We start from the raw sequence: 19,474 nt of genomic DNA, 5'->3' as shown, positions 1-19,474 counted from the left end.
TTTCTAAAGACATCACATCATCTTTGTAGCCAAAATAAACAAGACATGTCACTGAACTGTGTAACTGTGTAAAGAAAAGTGTCCCAGTTTTGTAGCCTTTTTGACTTTACATGCCTATATTAAACATTTAATGTGTTCAGAACTGTGCAAAAAAAAAAAGGAGAAAATTGTAAACACGGCGACATGCTCCCCACAAACCAAACACACAGGTTGACCCTTGACTTCAGTAAAGAAAACATTAGTAGTCCATATTTGTTTGAAAGTTCTGCTTTCGGCATCACTTTCCTCTTTTTGGCATGAGCCCACATGTTCGCATGTTTCAGGGGTGACAGGGAAGGTAGACAGGTTGTCAATCACACGCATTTCACGTGCACAGTTGACGTGCACGATTGCGTGCACTGTGAGAATAAATGGGCTTCAAAATAAAAGCAATGCGGTTTTAGTCCACCCATAAGATAATTAGAAAATATGTTTTATTTTCTAATTATCATGTAATCTTTCACGGGCCGTACAATGCCCAGGTCTGTTCTAGAGGAAGATTTAGATGTTTAAAGACATTAGTCCTGCATTTTCTTGAGCGATAAAACTAAATAATGGCTGTTTTAAAAGGACATCAGTCATAAAACTGTAGATGTTTCCTCACACAGTTGTTTTTCTCTGTTTAGTGTCAGAGGAGATTGAGAGCAGAGAGGAAACAACTATTGTCACTGAAACTGGAGTCGCTCAAGAGAAAAGGTGAGTAGAAGACGTCTGATATGTTAAAAACACAGTAATGTAACATCACACGTGTTTGATGGACCTGTTGTTTCTTCTCAGCGTCGTCGTGGAGACTAAGGAGCAGACGGTGGTGGAGGTGAGTTCAGGAGAGTCCGCCGCTCCGTTCTTCATCAGGAAGCCCACCGTTCAGAAGCTGGTGGAGGGAGGAGCCGTCGTCTTCGAGTGCCAGGTCGGAGGAAACCCCCGACCTCACGTCATCTGGAAGAAGAGCGGCATACCGCTCACCACTGGATACAGGTACACCTCCACTCCTGTCCCTTAATCATGATCAAAACACAAAGTACTGTATTCAAGTACTATTTAATGTTCTTCACTTGAGTATTTCCATTTGATGCCACTTTACTCTTCTTATCTAAAACATCTCAGAGGGACACATTGTACTTTTTACTGCATTTGACAGCTTTAGTTACTTTAAAGATGTTACATAAAACCATCAGGAGAGTAAAGTATGAAAACATATTTTGAATTAGCTCCACCTTTATGGAGGACTAAATCTGACATCATAATAAATGAGTCAAAAAATATATTATTTAAAAATAAATTGAATAATGTAAATGAAATGTAGGAATAAAGGCCTAGTTCCCATCACATACTCAGCTTTCTCGTTCTGATCTTCTCTGAGTTTTACGTTGACGGATCACAATAGATAACTTTTGCTTTGTTTTTTTTTTGCCATCAGATACAAAGTTACCTACAAGAAGGAGACCGGAGAATGTAAGTTGGAGATCTCCATGACCTTTGCTGATGACGCTGGAGAATACTCCATCTTTGTGAAGAATCCACACGGAGAGGCTTCAGCCTCCGCCGGCCTGCTGGAGGAAGGTACCGGCATCCTTTGGTTTATGTTTAAAAGAAGCCCTCTTCTATTTAAAAAAAACATTTGAATTCACTGAGAAAGCCTTGTTGGAGGAATGTCTCACTGTATGACTGTGTCTCTGTTTGCAGAGGAATATGAAGCCTACATGAAGCAATATGACGTGACGTATAAAACCGAAGTGACGACGACGGTGGTCCAGGAGCCCTCTGTGGTTGTGAGTCAGTACGAGATGGACCAGAGGAGGGTTACGACCCCCATGAGCTTCGTCTCAGAAACGGTACCGTCTTTTCTACACACCCGCTGTTCTGGATTATCATCATATACAAGTCTCAGTTCATATCTAATGTTTTAAAAACCTTCTTGTTGCAGGAGTTTCTAATTTCAGCATTTGAAGAGAGGATCATCCAGGAGGTGGAGCTCCGTATCATGAGGATCACCTACATAGAGCTGGTGACAGAGGACGGAGAGATGATGGTGACTGTAGCCGAGGAGGAGGCAGTGCAGCCGGCCTTTGACACACCTGTCAAAAGCTACAGGATCATGGACGGGATGGGCGTCACTTTCCACTGCAAGATGGGTGGAAATCCACTGCCAAAGGTACTGAGTTGAAAATCTTACCAAAAATGTAACTTTCTCCAGTCCAGACCAAAGCTGGGAAAAGGTCTGATAAATAGTATTTAGGTTTTTATGATTTGATAATATTGGTAGATAAAATGATCTCCTGTCTTTTCCCAGATTGCTTGGTACAAAGACGGCCAGCGCATCAGACTTGGTGGACGTTACCAGATGGAGGTTCTTCAGGATGGACGAGCCAGCCTTCGTGTGCCCGTGGTGCTACCAGAGGACGAGGGCGTGTACACCGCCTTCGCCAGCAACTTGAAGGGAAACGCCGTCAGCTCTGGGAAGCTCTACGTGGAGCCGTCCGGAGCTGTGACTCCTCAGAGATACACACCACAGCCGGCGATGCAGAGGATCAGGTGAGGATCACATTTCAGTCTGGAGGCTCCCCGGGGCTCAACGATTGCCTTTAGACCTCGATACTGACAACTCTGCTCATTTCTCATTTCTCAGATCCACATCTCCTCGTTCTCTGAGCCGCTCACCTGGACGTTCTTCCAGTCGTTCTCCCGGACGTTCTCCGGCCCGCCGACTTGACGAGACAGATGAGGCTCAGCTAGAAAGACTCTACAAGCCCGTGTTTGTCATGAAACCTTCCTCAATTAAGTGCTCCGAGGGGCAAACTGCCAGATTCGACTTGAAGGTCGTTGGCAGACCGATGCCCGACACATACTGGTTCCATAATGGTGAGAGAAACAAGATTCAACTAACTCTAGAGATGCAACTTTATCTGTTGCTTCTGCAACTTTATCTGTTGCTTCTGCAACTTTATCTGTTGCTTCTGCAACTTAAAACCATTTAATCCTCCTTCTCTCCAGGACAACAAGTGGTCAATGACTACACCCACAAGATAGTGATCAAGGAGGACGGTACCCAGTCCCTAATCATCGTCCCGGCCTTGCCACAAGACTCTGGAGAGTGGACAGCCGTTGCTCAGAACAGAGCTGGACGGACTTCAGTCTCCGTAACTCTTACTGTTGATGGTGAGTCAGATAGATGATCTGTTCAGTCCCTTGTTGCCACGACCAGCACCAAGTCTTTGGAGCGCATTCAACAGACAGCTCTTGCATTCTTAAAAAAATATATAAAGTATTCCATTATTAAATTCTGTCTTGCTCTGCATTGTATTTCACCATCCACAGCTCGGGAAAGCCTGACACGCCCTCAGTTTGTCGAGAAGCTGAAGAACCTCACTGTGAAGCAGGGCACTCTGGTTGAACTGGCTGTCAGAGCCATTGGAAACCCCCTGCCCGACATCGTCTGGCTGAAAAACAGTGATATTATCACCCCTCACAAGCACCCACACATCAAGTAAGTATCTTTAATTTAGTCATTCCTAATTCTTTGACACAAGTCAGTAGAACTTTTGAGTTGCTTGTGCTTATCAATATATCTAAATGATGTATTTCAGGATTGACGGAACTAAAGGAGAGGCCAAATTCCAGATCCCATCTTCTTCAGGCTCAGACAGCGCCTGGTACACTGCTACAGCCATCAACAAGGCTGGCAGAGACACCACTCGCTGCAGAGTCAACGTCGAGGTGGACTTCACTGCTCCTCACGCTGAGAGGAAGCTCATTATCACCAAAGGAACCTACAAAGCCAAAGAGATCGCCCCTCCCGAGCTGGAGCCCCTTCATCTGCGATACGGCCAAGAGCAGTGGGAGGAGGGCGACCTTTACGACAAAGAGAAGCAGCAGAAACCACAGTTCAAGAAGAAGCTGACCTCCATCAGAATGAAGCGTTTTGGTCCGGCTCACTTTGAGTGCAGACTGACCCCTATCGGTGACCCCAACATGTTGGTGGAGTGGCTGCATGACGGCAAACCCCTGGAAGCTGCTAACAGGTTGCGCATGGTCAATGAATTCGGCTACTGCAGTCTTGACTATGAAGCTGCTTACGCCAGAGACAGCGGCGTCGTCACCTGCAGAGCCACGAACAAGTACGGAGTCGACCAAACCTCAGCCACTCTGATTGTCAAGGACGAGAAGGGTCTTGTTGAGGAGACTCAGCTTCCTGAAGGCAGGAAGGGATTGCACAGAATGGAAGAGTTTGAGCGCTTGGCTCACGAGGGAGGACCTTCAGGAGTCACCACCGATGATGAATTTGAAAAGACCAAACCTGACATCGTCCTCCGTCCCGAACCAGCCAGAGTGCTCGAAGGAGACATTGCACGATTCCGCTGCAGAGTGACTGGTTATCCAGCCCCAAAGGTTAACTGGTACCTCAACGGACAACTGATCCGCAAGAGCAAGAGATACAGACTTCGTTATGATGGTATTTACTACCTGGAGATCGTCGACGTCAAGTCCTATGATTCAGGAGAGGTCAGGCTGGTTGCAGACAATCCTCTTGGCACAACTGAGCACACTGTGAAGCTGGAGATACAACAGAAAGAGGACTTTAGAACCGTGCTGCGTCGTGCTCCTGAACAAAAGGCCGCAGAGGCTTCACATGACCCCGGCAGAATCGGATTTGACGTTGTGAAGGTGGACCGACCTGGCGAGACCGCGCAGGACAGGGAAGTTGTTAGGCTGCGTAAGACACAGAGAGTTGTCCACGAGAAAACCTCAGAGGAGACGGATGAACTGAAGAGCAAGTTCAAGCGCAGGACAGAGGAAGGTTTCTACGAGTCCATCTCTGCTGTGGAGCTCAAGGGTCGCAAGAGGGACGACTCCTACGAGGATCTGCTGAAGAAGACTAAGGACGATCTGCTTCATCGCTTGAAAGAGAAAGAAGAAGCTGAGAGGAAGAAGATGGAAGAACAGGGCAAACTCACCATCCCCACAATCAAACCGGAGAGGGTCCAGCTCTCCCCCAGCATGGAAGCACCCAGGATCCTGGAACGCATCACAAGCAAGACAGTTGCTCCACTGGACGAGGTTAATTTCCGAGTCAGAGTCGTCGGCAGACCGGAACCCGAATGCCAGTGGTTCAAGAACGGCATTCTGGTGGAAAAGTCTGACCGTATTTACTGGTACTGGCCTGAGGATCATGTGTGTGAGCTGGTGATCCGAGATGTGACAGCAGAGGACTCTGCTAGCATCATGGTAAAAGCCATGAATGTCGCCGGGGAGGCCTCCAGCCACGCATTCCTGCTTGTGCAAGGTAAACACATTTTAAACCAGAATTCTCAGTCTCCGTCCGAATTTATTTTAAAGCCTCACTTCATATTTTCTCATTGCAGGCAAGACAACCATCAGCTTCACCCAAAACTTAATGGATGTCAGTGGAAATGAGAAGGACACCACGGTGACCTTTGAGTGTGAAACCAATGAACCTTTCATCAAAGTCAAATGGCTCAAGAACAACATGGAGATCTTCTCCGGAGACAAATATAGAATGCACTCAGACAGAAAGGTCCACTTCCTGTCTGTGCTGATGATCGAAATGAGGGATGATGCCGAATACTCTTGTGTGATCGTAGACGACGAGAGCATCAGGACGAGCGCAAGGCTCCACGTAGAAGGTAATCTTTCCACCCACAGTTTCCTTTGGTCTTTGGGTGGCTGTGGCGTAGTGGAGAGCAAGGTAGTTCTCCAATCAGAGGGTCGGTGGTTCGATACCCGGGTTCGGCAGTCGATGTGTCCTTGGGCAAGACACTTAACCCCAAGTTGCTCCTGAAGGCTTGCCATCGGTGTGGACTGGATGATGAATGTTAGTTAGAGTCTGATGGTGGCACCTTGATGGTAGCCTGTCATCAGTGTGTGAATGGGTGAATGATATGTAACATACTACTGACTGTAATGTAATGTTTGGGTGGATTGCAGGATAACGGTTATGGTATGGTTCCTTACCCAGGTGCAGCCCTGGAGCTCATCAAACACATGGAGAACATTGAGGTGCCAGAGACTTACAATGGAGAGTTTGAGGTTGAGCTGTCTCGTGAGGATGCTGAGGGCAGCTGGTTCTGTGGAGACAAGGAGCTGTCTCCGAGCAGTAAATACATCATGTCCTCCCGCCGAGGAAGACAAACCCTGTCCATCAGGGATGTCAGGAAAGTAGACCAGGGGAAATATACCTTTGTATGTGGAGACCTGAAGACCAGCGCATCACTGAAGATGAAACGTAAGAAACTTTACAGAGTATATAGTATGTGGAGCGAAGTGTCTTCACCCACTGTAACCATGAGTTTGTAAGGTTTCCTTTAGTCGTATTCTTGGGGTTAGTCAAGAGAAATGCAATGATTATCCGAGTTCCAGCATGCATGTAGCTTTTTATTACAAATGATTAAGCGTCATCCGAAATATAATTGCTTGAAATTGCTAAATTGAAGTTCTCTTGATGAGGGTTTCTTATCTTAGGGCTCTGTGGGACATTACACACATGTGTCATGTGATAATGATTGTGTTTCTGTACCTTCAGTCCGCCCAGTGACCTTAATGCAGCCCCTGACCGACCTCACGGTCTGCGAGGGTGACATTGCTCAGCTGGAGGTCAGGTTCTCCCAGGAGAACATTGAGGGAACCTGGATGAAGAATGGCCAGGCCATCTCGGCCTCGGACCGCGTCCACATCGTGATTGACAAACAGGTTCACAAACTGTTGGTGGAGAACGTCACCAGAGACGATGCTGCTTCTTACTCTTTTGTGGTTCCCGCCCAAGACATCTCCACCTCGGGCAAACTCAGTGTTCAAAGTAAGAGTCAGAATCAGAACCAGATCTAAGTGATACTCAGCTTTAATGATCACATTGAACTCATCGTTTATTGTCTTTCCTTACAGCCATTGACATTGTGGTGCCACTGAAGGACGTGTCCTCCGTTGAGGGCACCAAAGCCGTTCTAGAGGCCAAGATCTCGGCTCAGGACGTCAGCTCGGTCAAATGGTACCACAACGACAAACTACTGATGCCTAGCGACAGAATCCAGATGGTCGCAAAGGGAGCCAAGCAGCGTATGGTCTTCACTCGGACCTTCGCTTCTGATGAAGGACGCTACAAACTGGTGGTCGGCAAGGTCGACACCAGCTGCAGCCTGACTGTGGAAAGTAAGACGGGTTTCATTTCCCCATGATCCTGTTTTCAGGTCCCAGTTCCAGTCCCCATGTTCTAACCAAATCTTGTTTTTACAGAGGTACACATTGTGAAGCACATGGAGGACAAAGTGTGCTCAGAGTCCCAGAACGTCACCTTTAACGTCGAAGTGTCCCACCCCGGTATCGACCCGGTCTGGACTTTCAGAAACCAGCAGCTCAAACCTGGAGCCAAATACAAGATGGAGTCCAAGGGCAAGGCTCACTCCCTGATGATCACTGACACCATGAAGGATGAGGAGGGCCAGTACATGTTCCATGCTGGTGAAAAGACGTCCAGCGCCAAGCTCACCGTTTCGGGTACGACTACATTTACACAAACACTCGTTCTCAAAGAGCACCAGTCTGAACCAGGCAGTTGTTCTTTGGCAGCAGCTTTTCTGTCCTTCATGGTCCGATCCTGATCAAGGAAGTGGCACCGAACCTCTAGAACTGTTCCCCTGCAATTCATTGTCATTCTTATTGATCCCGACCATTCCTTTAACCTTAAAGCTGCAGCTGCTCTTATAGACTGATGTTCAGACTGAGTCAAACTGTTTTGATTGTTATGATTGACTCATATGACTCAGATCTGTTTTTTTTGTGCTGCCAACAGGTGGAGCCATCACACGGCCCCTGCAGGACGTGACAGTGGCGGAGTCTCAGACGGCCATGCTGGAGTGTGAAGTCGCTAACGCCGACGCTGAGGGCAAGTGGCTGAAGGACGGCCAGCATGTGGACTTCAACGAGAACGTGGTGAGCGAGGTGAACGGGGCCGTCAGACGCCTCGTCATCGTCATCACCAGACCACAGGATGTTGGAGAGTACACCTACCAGGTGGCCAACTCCAAGACAACCGCCAACCTCAAGGTGGAGGGTACGTACATTCACAGGTTCAGAGTCCACATCATCATCACAAGTATGTGGTGCTATTTCATGATGGACTACAATCAAAGACTAGACGAGAGATCTGAAAGAGAGGGTTGAGAAACTAGCAAGAGGTTGCTAGATGGTAAGATAGCAGCTGGTGGAAGAAAGTGGTGACGAACAATAATCGCTAGGTAGGTAGACAGGTAGGTAGGGAGACAGGTAGGGATACAGGTAGGTAGAGGGGTATACAGGTATGTAAACAGGTAGACAGGTACTTGGACAGGCAGGTAGGTAGACAGGTATACAGGTAGGTAGACAGGTATACAGGTAGATAGACAGGTAGACAGGTATGTAGACAGGCAGGTAGGTAGACAGGCAGGTAGGTAGACAGGTAGGTAGACAGGTAGGTAGACAGGTATACAGGTAGGTAGACAGGTAGGTAGACAGGTAGGTAGACAGGTAGACTTATCGTTCTTCATACTCCGTCCCCTGACTTCGTTACCTTCAGCCCTGAACGTCCTCTCAGTCTCGTGGGTTCAGTACGAACCACCGTGCTTTTCTTTACGTAGGTAGAACAAACATGACGTGAATACTGAGTCCTGTGTTTCCGTCTCCAGCGGTGAAGATCAAGAAGACTCTGAGGAACCAGACGGTGACGGAGACCCAGGAGGCGGTGTTCACTCTGGAGCTCACCCACCTGGACGTGAAGGGATCCCAGTGGATCAAAAACGGCGTGGAGCTGCAGAACAGCGACAAGTACGAGATCACCTCCGCCGGCTCGGTGCACACGCTGAAGGTCAGGAACTGCAACATGCAGGATGAGTCCGTCTACTCCTTCAAGCTGGGAAAGCTGTCGGCCAACGCCAGGCTCACCGTGGAGAGTGAGTCTCACTGGTCTCAATGTGTTCTGATCAACGGACCCGTAATCCACGATTACAGAAGACGCCACCCAACAGAGCCGTCCAGGATCCTAACCTTCACTGTGTTTTCATTTCACAGCCATCAAAATCATCAAGAAGATAAAGGACGTGTCCTCGCTGCTGGACGGCACCGCCTCCTTTGAGATGAGCCTGTCACATGACAACATCCCCGTCAGGTGGATGTTCAAAGGGGCGGAGCTCAAGTCCAGCGACAAGTGTAAGATCCTGTCTGAGCGCAAAGCTCACAAACTGATTCTGCAGAACGTGGACAGCAGCAGCGCGGGAGAGTACAGCGCCGTGGTGGGACACCTGCAGTGCAGCGCCACGCTCACCGTGGAGGGTACGGGACATTTTATTATTATTAATGATATTAATTATACATGAGGAAAAGGTCACAATAATGTCACCTTTTGTTAATCTTTAAAATTACACCTCATCAAAATAATAAAGTAATAATAAGGAGTAGGCATAAACTAATTTCTTTGTAAAAGCATTTTGTATTTTTTTAATTTGTTCAGATAATTTATTCAGGACGTGCAGAATATAAAATTTACATTTCAAATTATTTCTATTTATTTATGTCATTAATGTACAAACTTCCCAGTTTATGTTTTTGTGAAAAGTGATCACAATACTAATATTATTAATAACAATTAAAGGTTACAATAAATAAACATTTGTCATTCTGAAATTACACTTCATAAATATTATGAAGTAGTAATAAGGAGTATGCTTGAATACATTTAAAAACTTGTAAGGGTTTTGTTTTTTCATTTATTCATATAATTTATTTACTATGTAGAGAATCATATATTGAGATTAAAATTATTAAAGTATTTGTAGTTGGCATTTATTTATGTAATTAAGTTACGTTTGTATTAAACGATAATTCTTCACAATAATAATAATAATAAATACATAGACCTTGCATTAAATAGAGATGTGAAACGCTCTGCTGATCATCATATCTGACGTTTTGTCTCTTCAGCCCTGCGAGTCACCAAACCCCTGAAGAGCGTCCAGGTCCCAGAGACCCAGGTGGCCACGTTCGAGTGCGAGGTTTCTCACTTCAACGTCCCGTCCACCTGGCTGAGAGACGGCGTGGAGATCGAGATGAGCGAGAAGTTCAGGATCGTGGTTCAGGGAAAACTGCACCAGCTGAAGATCATGAACACCAGCAGGGACGACTCTGCAGAGTACACCTTCGTCTGCGGGAACGACCGGGTGTCTGCCACGCTCACCGTCAGCCGTAAGATCACGTTCACGTTCACGTCATATTAACGTCACGTTCAGGTTCACATCAAATCAGATCACGTTCACATCGGATCTAAGACTTAACAGAAAGTAGCTTCATCATTTCAGAACATTAAATCCAAAACATTTGACACTTTGTAGAAAATGACAAATTTCTCTCCATTTCAACAAAATTTTAAACATTTAAACAAAATTAAAAATCAGATCTTAAATAAATAATTTAAAATGTGTTTGTTTTCCAATTTGTTGTAGTCAACAAGTGTTGTTGTCATTATTCTTTGTATTATTATCCAGTATATTTATCATACTAACATCAACAATCTAATTTATTTCATAATTTAAACAATATCATTTAACAATATTAAATTTAACCATATTTAAGAACCATAAGAAAAATATTTTTTAGATACTTTTGATGAATATAATATTTATATTATTATTCCTCCTGAAGTTTTAAAGGCTGATTTAAAGAATATTTATATATATCATGCAGCTCTCAGACTGACTTTATTTAAAGATGATTTATCTTCAGCTATGAGAAGTGGCATCATTAAAAACTACAGTTTCCTGCTCAATGCAAAGTACTCCAATTAAAGTCAAAGTAATTGTTAAAATACTGTTTAATAAAAAGTACAATGTAGCTGAAATGGAGAACATTGTTACTATATTGTTACTTTAAAGCAGTTTATTAAATAAAACCAGCAGCATCACATGTGAATGTAAAAGTTATTTTCATAAAAGGCCTCGTTGAAAGTGTTAATGATGCATTTGTGTGCAGCCGTCCTCATCACATCCATGCTGAAGGACCTGAACGCTCAGGAGAGAGACACCATCACCTTCGAGGTCACCGTCAACTACGAGGGCGTCACCTACAAGTGGCTGAAGAACGGCGTGGAGGTGAAGTCCTCCGACAGGTGTCAGGTCCGCAGCCGGCAGCTCACGCACTCGCTCAGCATCCGCAACGTCCACTTTGGGGACGGGGGGGAGTACCAGTTCGTGGCCGGGTCCGCCGCCACCGCCGCAAACCTGTTCGTGGAAGGTAACGGGACGCCGTTCATGTTTACTGTTCACTGATTTATGCTCCCGTCACACTTTACTCCTTTATTACGCCTTGTTTTTAACTGTAATATAAAGTCCTGCTCCTCTATAGAAACAGAACCATCATGAGTAGAAGTAGAGAACTCAAACATGTCTTTAGTGCAGAACAACACAGTTATTATGACTTAAATCATGAGAAAAAAGAGAAGAAAGTTACATTTCTTTGAGAAGTTATAAAATAAGAACTGTAAAACAATATAATCTACATATCCAACATGGTATCAAGTACACACGTGTAAAAATGTTGGCTCGACGTGCTATGAATATTAAACTGTTTACATTTTTTGTTTACTGATGAAATATCATAATTTTAACTTTAGTTTCGGTTGCTTTTTCTGACCAAAGCGTTGACCACACATGATGTGTTCAAGGACCGTCAGAAAGTGTTGAGGAAAATCTATCTAATATACAACTTTATATAACGTGTTATGTTGAACCCCAATAACTTGTTTGACAAGATCATCTGTGGAAACATGACAATAATTAAGGTTGTTACAGCTTCTGGTTGTGATAAACGGTGTAGTTAAGGCGATTGTTTAAAGAAAACATGCTTTTCAATCCTCCCGGTGGGTTTTGGGGTTCTGATGGGGAACGAAGATTTCAACAAAATAAACAAATAAAAATCACTGCGTCTGTTTTTGTTGTTTGCAGCTCGTGTGATTGAATTCACAAAGAAGATCAAAGACATAAAGATCACAGAGAAGAAGAAGGCCATCTTTGAGTGTGAGATCTCTGAGCCCAACACTCAGGTGATATGGATGAAGGACGGTCAGGAGCTGGACATGTCCGAGGAGAGGTCAGTCACACTTCATTAACCCTTCATCATCATCTTCATCTTCATCATCATCATCATCAGCAGAACTGAGAGCCGCTGTCTGTGTTGTGTTCAGGTACACCGTGACGGCAGAGAAGTACGTTCACCGTCTGATGATCCAGACGGTTCGTATGTCCGACGCCGGAGAGTACTCGGTGGTGGCCGGGTCCAGCGTCTCCAAGGCCCATCTGACCGTGGAGGGCCGCGACGTCCGGATCTCAGAACCCGCTGAGCGGGAAATCACGGTGAGGCGTTTATTTAAACTGTCAGCTCAGGGAGGGAACGAGGATCTAAAGCAGCAAACAGAAACATTAAATCAGAGGATTCTTTTAAGGACTAAGGTGAAAGTTCAATGTGTGGATAACGATGAATAAAAGCAGGATCTTCTTCTTCTTCTCGTAGGTTCTGGAGAAACACAGAGCCACGTTCGAGTTCGAGGTAAACGAGGACGACGTGGAGGGTCGCTGGCTGAGGAACGGAGTGGAGATCCAGTTCTCGATGGAGGAGAGGTTCAACTACGTCACCATCAGGAGGCTGCACCGCCTCACCATCTCTGAGACGTACCGGAGCGACGCCGGCGAGTACACCTTCATCGCCGGCAAGAACCGGAGCACCATGAACCTCCGGGTCAACAGTGAGTCCAGACCACCGACACACGGGTCAAACTTAACGCTCTGTCTCAAGTTTTCTAACATTTCTCTCAACATTTAGTATTTAAATCCATAAATATGTGTTTTATTCTCACTCAGTGCACCACATGTTACATACACATCAGAGATGAGATGATGTGATTCCATATTATCACAATACTTAAGTCACAATACCATATTATTGAGATATATAACGTCTTATTACCTATTTTCATTTGCAGATAATGTAAAAATGACAAATGTTTTATCTGATAAGCTAAAGTTTTCATCCCACTTCATTTTTCTAATAGGCCTAAAGACGAACTAAATTAATAAAAGTATCTTCATCATTTATTTTGTTTTACTTTGTTTAAGTCATCTAATGTGTTTATTTAACACACAATTAAAATGATAAGGAATTCCAAGATTGTATTTTTATGGCTAAAAACAGATCTAGTCGTTAGTAGTGTTAATGATGTATTATAATCTTAGAGCTAGTGTTAGGAAGTTAAACATCATAATTCATCTCTAATATCTGTTTTATATTAATGTGAAAACATCTTCAAACTACTGGATTTATTCTAGTTCATCACCAACACTACATTTTACAGATTACATGTGAACACATCATGATAACGTTATAATTTACCTTCAGACAATACTCATTTTAACTGAACAGAGCCTGAACGCATCATAATGTAACTGAACTGAACCTCCGTTCATTAACCGTTAGCGATGCTGCTAACGTTACTAGCTCTCCTCCTGTTAGCCGTTAGAGGTGCTGCTAACGTTACTAGCTCTCCTCCTGTTAGCCGTAAGCGGTGCTGCTAACGTTACTAGCTCTCCTCCTGTTAGCCGTCAGCAGTGCTGCTAACGTTACTAGCTCTCCTCCTGTTAGCCGTCAGCGGTGCTGCTAACGTTACTAGCTCTCCTCCTGTTAGCCGTCAGCGGTGCTGCTAACGTTACTAGCTCTCCTCGTTACATCGTTCTTCAGTACCTCCACCAGTTCTCATCTGTCCCGTCTCACCTCGTCTTGTCTTTCCTGTCCCGTTCAGTCCCGGAGCCTCCTCAGATCCTCCGTCACATGGAGCCCCAGTCGGTGGAGGCCGGTAAACCTGCTCGCTTCTCTGTGCGTGTGAGCGGCGTCCCTCAGCCTCAGGTGTCCTGGTACAAGAATTCCCAGGCTCTGTCTCCAGGCTTCAAGTGCAAGTTCCTCCACGACGGCGACGAGCATTCACTGCTGCTGATCGAGGTGTTCCCCGAGGACGCCGCCGTCTACAACTGTGAGGCCAAGAACGACTACGGCGCCGCCACGAGCACCGCAGCGCTCCACGTGGAAGGTGAGATGGGGTTTTACTCCTGCGGAACGAAGACCAAGGTGAACATCAGGGCTCGTACAGATGCTGATGTGTGTGTGTGTTTTAGTGTCAGAGGTGGTTTCTCCGGACTCGGCTGCCACCGTCGCTCCTCCTGTCGTCATGACACCCATCAGCAGCACCTCCGCCCGCGAGGGAGAACCGGCTCGCTTCCAGTGCAGAGTCCGAGGAGATGGTAAGAAAACTAAACTTCTTAAAGCGATGAGACGGTTCCTCTCTGGTAGTTATTGATCCGCTGATTCTTTCAGCTCATTGATTATCTGATCTGGTCTCAGTTAGAGACGAGCTGGTGAACAAAGTGGAGCTTTTAGCAGATAAAGAGACAAATATCTATGTCAGGAGGTGGAGGAGACCAAAAACAGAGCTAACAGAGAGAATATTGGACTGACATTCATCATGTTGTGACTCCTGGCATTTTTTTGTCAGCTCTAATTATAATTTTTTTTTAAGAAATGCACACAAATCACTAAGTAAAACCGACACATTGAATGACCTACAAGAACACAAACACAAAATATTTGGAGAACCAAAATAGTACGATAAAATCCCACAATCCACAAACAATAATCAGATTTTTTCAGTTTTCCTTTCAGTCCAGGTAAATTCCTTTGTTCTTTCGGTTGAAAAAGCACCAAACAAAGAAGAAACTTTTAAGTCCAAGATGCCGTACATCTTCCTCACAAACTCCAGAACACAAACGTTGTTGTCTTTCTGTCCAGATGTGAAGATCAGCTGGTTCCACAAGGAGAAGGAGATCAAGCAGTCAGACTTCTTCCGGATGTCTCAGTTTGACGACAGCTGTCAGCTGGAGATCTCCAGGGTTTACCCCGAGGACGAGGGCGAGTACACCTGCGTGGCCACCAACAACGCCGGCAAGGCCTCCTGCTCCGCCACGCTCACTCTGGACGGTAAGTTAGTCTGCAACAAAACCGCCAAAACAGGAAAGAGAGAGACTGTGAAGGTCAACGACAGGAACCACACAACTCTAGATCAGAACTCTAGAGTTACCTGGAGATAAAAAAAACTCATGTTTGTTTTTAAGACTTAAGATTCAGATTCAATAATCAGATTATCTGATAAAACATTTTATTGTGTTTTGAACGGCCAACAGTCTGAGATGAGTCCTTACAGATATTAGAACGTTTTACAGTGAAGACAGAGGGTAAAGTAAAGTTAAGAGAATATTATATTATAATTATAGATCTAAGACCAAACAGGACTCAGAGGAAAAGTCACCGTTATGAATCCGTCTGGTACTTCAGCACCACGGACAATCAATATAAGATGAATCCCAGAAACACAGGAGAAGTGTTTGATACAGATGAAATCTTTGTAATGTTGTAAATCATATTCTCTGTCTCCATGGTAACTATAGTGTTTATCTTTATTTGTGTTTTACTTTGATTTGTCATCATGTGTGGATGTTTTGTTCTGGTGGATTTATGACACCACACACAAATCTCTTCTTCTTCTTCTCTTCTGCACCAGTTCAGGGGTTTGAAGGTGAAAAACATCTGAATTAGTGGAGTCTTCACAACGGAAACTTTAAGTCTCTGTGTGTCTTTTTGATCTTTATGTTGACAAATGATGACAAACTGTAATTAATCATCAACGTCATCAACAGTAAAAGTTTGTTTATTTGATGAAATGAAAAAAGACACAACAGAAACAGAAGGATTGAAGTTTTTGCTCGTACTTTTAGATTTATTGTAGAAATACTAAAACTTGGACTGTTGGTTGGTCCACATGTTAAAGTCAGAACCCGACCTTCTGAAGAGGTTTTGTGGTGCTTTAACTAAAAACACACTACTGCCTCTGTTGCTTCAGAGAAAGCAACATTATTCACAAATGTCAGAACAAATATCAGTTGTTTTATTTGAACCAATGACTGATGGCTTCATTCAGCTTCATGAGGACAGTTTCTTTGTAGCAGATTTGATAATTTCCACCAAACACAGATGTATCCAAACTGAAAACCACCCAAACGTTGTGCTGACTGTGATGAATGTAAATGAAACAAAGCTCATGGAGTCAATGACCGTGCTTCCTTTCAGGGCTCAAACAATCAGTGGAGCGTCCCGCTGCGAGACATCACGTCTCCACCAGCATCACCAGTATAAAGAAACCTTCCCTCGGCCAAAAGCCGGTTTTCATCCAGCCGATCACAAACCGCACGGTTCCACACGGGGAGGTGGCGCGCTTCCACGCGTGTGTGTCCGGCACGCCGAGGCCGGAGATCAGCTGGTTCCACAACCAGCAGCCGGTCCAGCCCACCAAGAACGTGGTGTTCCACTTCGACGAGTCGTCCAACACCGCCATGCTCATCATAGTCGATGCTTTCTCTGAGCACGCGGGGCTTTACACCTGTAGGGCCTCAAATAACGCCGGGGAGGCCGCATGCTCGGCCACCCTCACCGTGACCAACGAAGAAGAAGAAGGTAACGTCTGGATCAGTCGGCTGCTGCCAGAACCCCTCTGAAATAAACCCGTCTCCTCCCGCAAGATTAGTTCCTCCTTATCGTCTCCAGATAAAACCGTCTGAGGGATGTCCCGAAGCCGTCTGCGCATTTAGTATTTAACGAGAGCCTTAAACATTTTAACCCTTCGTTCAACCCTGATAGTCGAGGGTTAAACAGGCAACGTAACTCACTGCTCCACGTTACCTATCAGTTGCTCTCTTCGGGACATCCCTCCCTCCTCCTCATTAAACTAACCTCACAGTTCCAGAACACCGGTGTGTTTGAATCTTGGGATTTTCCACCTCCCTCATCTCCTCACCCTCCTCACCCTCCTCACCTCTCGTGTATGACCTCCTCCCTCCTGCAGGAAACTCAAACCCCTTCTGTGTCTGACTCCTGTGTTAAATAATTGTTTGTTTCACTTCTTTTGTTGCTGTTTTTTCACTTTGTTTCTTACAGATGTGAGTTTGATTTCTCCCTTTAAAATCTAGTTTCTCAAAAAATACAGATTAAAACAGAGTGAGAGACTTCTGGGACTCAAATGTATTTGCCTCTTGTATTTGGCTCCAGTCATCTTCATCATGAAAACCCAAACCAGTTGTACAAACCAGTTAAATGCATTTTCACTGAATGCGAGAAAAGAAGAAGTTAAAGAACCGTATTCTTATACGAGCAAGAAATTCATTCTTCAAGAATGAACTTTGATACTCTGACACGGTTTTAATTGTAGTTTCAGAAACTAGCTTTACTTTAATGGTTTCATGTTTTCGAGTTTTGCATTGACAGCTCAAGTTTCCTCAATTAATTGAGAAAACTTGATGGAGCTCAAACACAGAAGGTAAAAACATTTGAGTCCAGAAAAGAGAATCGGAGAGAATCCAGTTGGTCTTCATGGGAGTGAATGTGTGAAGGCTGTCTCCTGTCTGACATCAATGTGGTCTGTGAGTTAATGTCTTCTTCTTCCTCCACAGTGACTCACGTGAGAGAGCACATCGAAGCCAGGATCGAGCAAGAAGTCAAAGGTAAGGTCACGTCAGGTCTCTGACCATCGCGTATTAAAACACAGAAGATTGTTTCCACACATGAGAATTGGACACAATGGAAAAAGGGACAGTTTAATAATTCTGCTCTACTTGATAAATGTCTCACTTTGAAAGTAGTCTGTCAGCAGGTAACTTTGATCCAAGCTTTAAGTCTTTGAAGGTGGTTTTAAAGTGAAGAAACTGTTGAGAAAGTGAAGAAAATCCGATGTGTGGATGCATGTATTATGGGTTATTTGGATTATAGTTGTCCTGCATCAGCAGACTGCTTTCAGAGTTTGTAAATGTGTCCTTACGTTGAACTGTCCCTTTAAGCGGTCTCTCCACAGTAGCATGTCATCTTTATGTGTCTGAATTGAAGGTTCCTATGTTCTGTATTATTCTACCTGCTCTGGTTCTGATAATATTCAAAGGTTTCCCCCAAGCGAGAACTGATAGAAACTTGCTTGTACCAGTTTTTGACACTTGCGGTTTGCATCCAAAAGTTCGGTTTCGTTTTTTGGCATGAAGGTTCTTCTGATCTTTTTTCCCCAGAAAAGGCACAGGATATGTATCTTTTAAAGCTTCCAGATTTGAAATGCCCTTTAAAAGATATGGAGGTTCGCTGCATCTGGAACTGATACCTGATTCCTCCTGCAAAATATTTCTTAGCCTGGCTTGCAGATAGTGGGATGTGATTCCTGTGGTTTGCACTAAATAACACCAGTAAACTATATTAGTTCGAATAAACGCCTTCTCACCCAATTTTACAGCTTCATTTGTTAAAATCTTTGGAACATAAGATATAGAGAGCTTTGCCTCTCTTTGATACTTGTGCATCATTTATTTCCTCTGAAGTTTAAGGATTAGAAAGGGCGTTTATTCTCCTGTCTGCAAGTCAGGTAAGAAATATTATAGTACAAAGCAATCATCAAAAGCAAAGCAAGCGAATGCTAGCCGCCCATCGTGGAAACATTTTGCTTTTTTAATGATAATAAAATAATTTATGTTTTGAAGAAATTTCCACAGACGAAGGATCAAAACTTCCTGCAGATTTCTAATAAAAAGAATCAAGTCTTGCGTTTATTCGAACAAATATGGTGAGTGAAATTATTTCCTATGGCATTGTGACTCCCAGCATGCATTTAATATTTCCATTAATGATTCATTCAAATCCTTCTCTCTTTTTTTGACCCCTGGAGGCTGACCGTTCTCTGTTTATGTTTGCAGAGCTGTTTTACCAGGAGCGCAAAGAAGGAACAGCGCACAGCAGCACAGAACTCACCGGCACTCGCCAGCTGAGAGGAGCCTTCTCCGACACCGAGGACTTCCTCGACCACGGCCTAGTGTCGGCCAATCGCTGCTCCAGCAGAACCTCCTCCATTAGCTCGTGGACGGAGAACATCAAACCTTCTTTCACTAAAAAACTTAAGTTCCAATCAGTTCTAGAAGGAGAACCAGTAGAGTTAAAGTGTAAACTGGTTGCATGTCCTCCACCAACTATCCTATGGTTTCATAATAATAAATCTATTCCTAAAGAGCGTAGATGTAGGATCTCTACTGACAGCAGGATGCACCTGCACGCTACCAGTCTGGTTATCGATTGTATCAAAGAGAAGGACTCGGGCAGTTATAAGGTAATGGCGATAAACACAGAGGGTTCTGCCGAGTCCACAGCATCACTTTTGGTGTCACTGAGGGAAGAGCAGTCGGCTAACTACCTGGGCTTTGTGAGACGCTCTGCTAAAGTCCATGAAAGTATAGACACCATGGCAGAGCAGAGGAAAGAGAGGAAGATTAGGGTGGACCTC

General features: G+C 44.6%; 1 protein-coding gene across 1 annotated transcript in view; it reads left to right on the top strand.

Moving 5' to 3' along the window:
- ttn.2 (titin, tandem duplicate 2) overlaps nt 1–19,474 on the top strand; it is a 201,248-nt gene that overhangs the window by 8,852 nt on the left and 172,922 nt on the right. The window contains 27 exon segments of the mRNA XM_054614804.1: nt 666–735; nt 817–1,014; nt 1,457–1,599; nt 1,723–1,871; nt 1,964–2,191; nt 2,330–2,571; nt 2,666–2,898; nt 3,031–3,195; nt 3,355–3,523; nt 3,624–5,320; nt 5,400–5,681; nt 6,014–6,280; nt 6,578–6,850; nt 6,937–7,200; nt 7,285–7,545; nt 7,841–8,101; nt 8,712–8,975; nt 9,094–9,354; nt 10,003–10,263; nt 11,047–11,307; nt 12,018–12,162; nt 12,257–12,425; nt 12,583–12,814; nt 13,865–14,149; nt 14,235–14,360; nt 14,905–15,093; nt 17,616–17,666. Coding sequence (XP_054470779.1) covers nt 666–735; nt 817–1,014; nt 1,457–1,599; nt 1,723–1,871; nt 1,964–2,191; nt 2,330–2,571; nt 2,666–2,898; nt 3,031–3,195; nt 3,355–3,523; nt 3,624–5,320; nt 5,400–5,681; nt 6,014–6,280; nt 6,578–6,850; nt 6,937–7,200; nt 7,285–7,545; nt 7,841–8,101; nt 8,712–8,975; nt 9,094–9,354; nt 10,003–10,263; nt 11,047–11,307; nt 12,018–12,162; nt 12,257–12,425; nt 12,583–12,814; nt 13,865–14,149; nt 14,235–14,360; nt 14,905–15,093; nt 17,616–17,666 — 7,146 coding nt within the window.

The sequence above is a fragment of the Anoplopoma fimbria genome, chromosome 16 (genome assembly GCF_027596085.1).
Source record: "Anoplopoma fimbria isolate UVic2021 breed Golden Eagle Sablefish chromosome 16, Afim_UVic_2022, whole genome shotgun sequence".
In the NCBI taxonomy this organism is placed as follows: Eukaryota; Metazoa; Chordata; class Actinopteri; order Perciformes; family Anoplopomatidae; genus Anoplopoma; species Anoplopoma fimbria.
The sequence above is the reverse complement of the archived record's forward strand: the minus strand, read 5'-3'. Positions and strand labels throughout refer to the sequence as shown.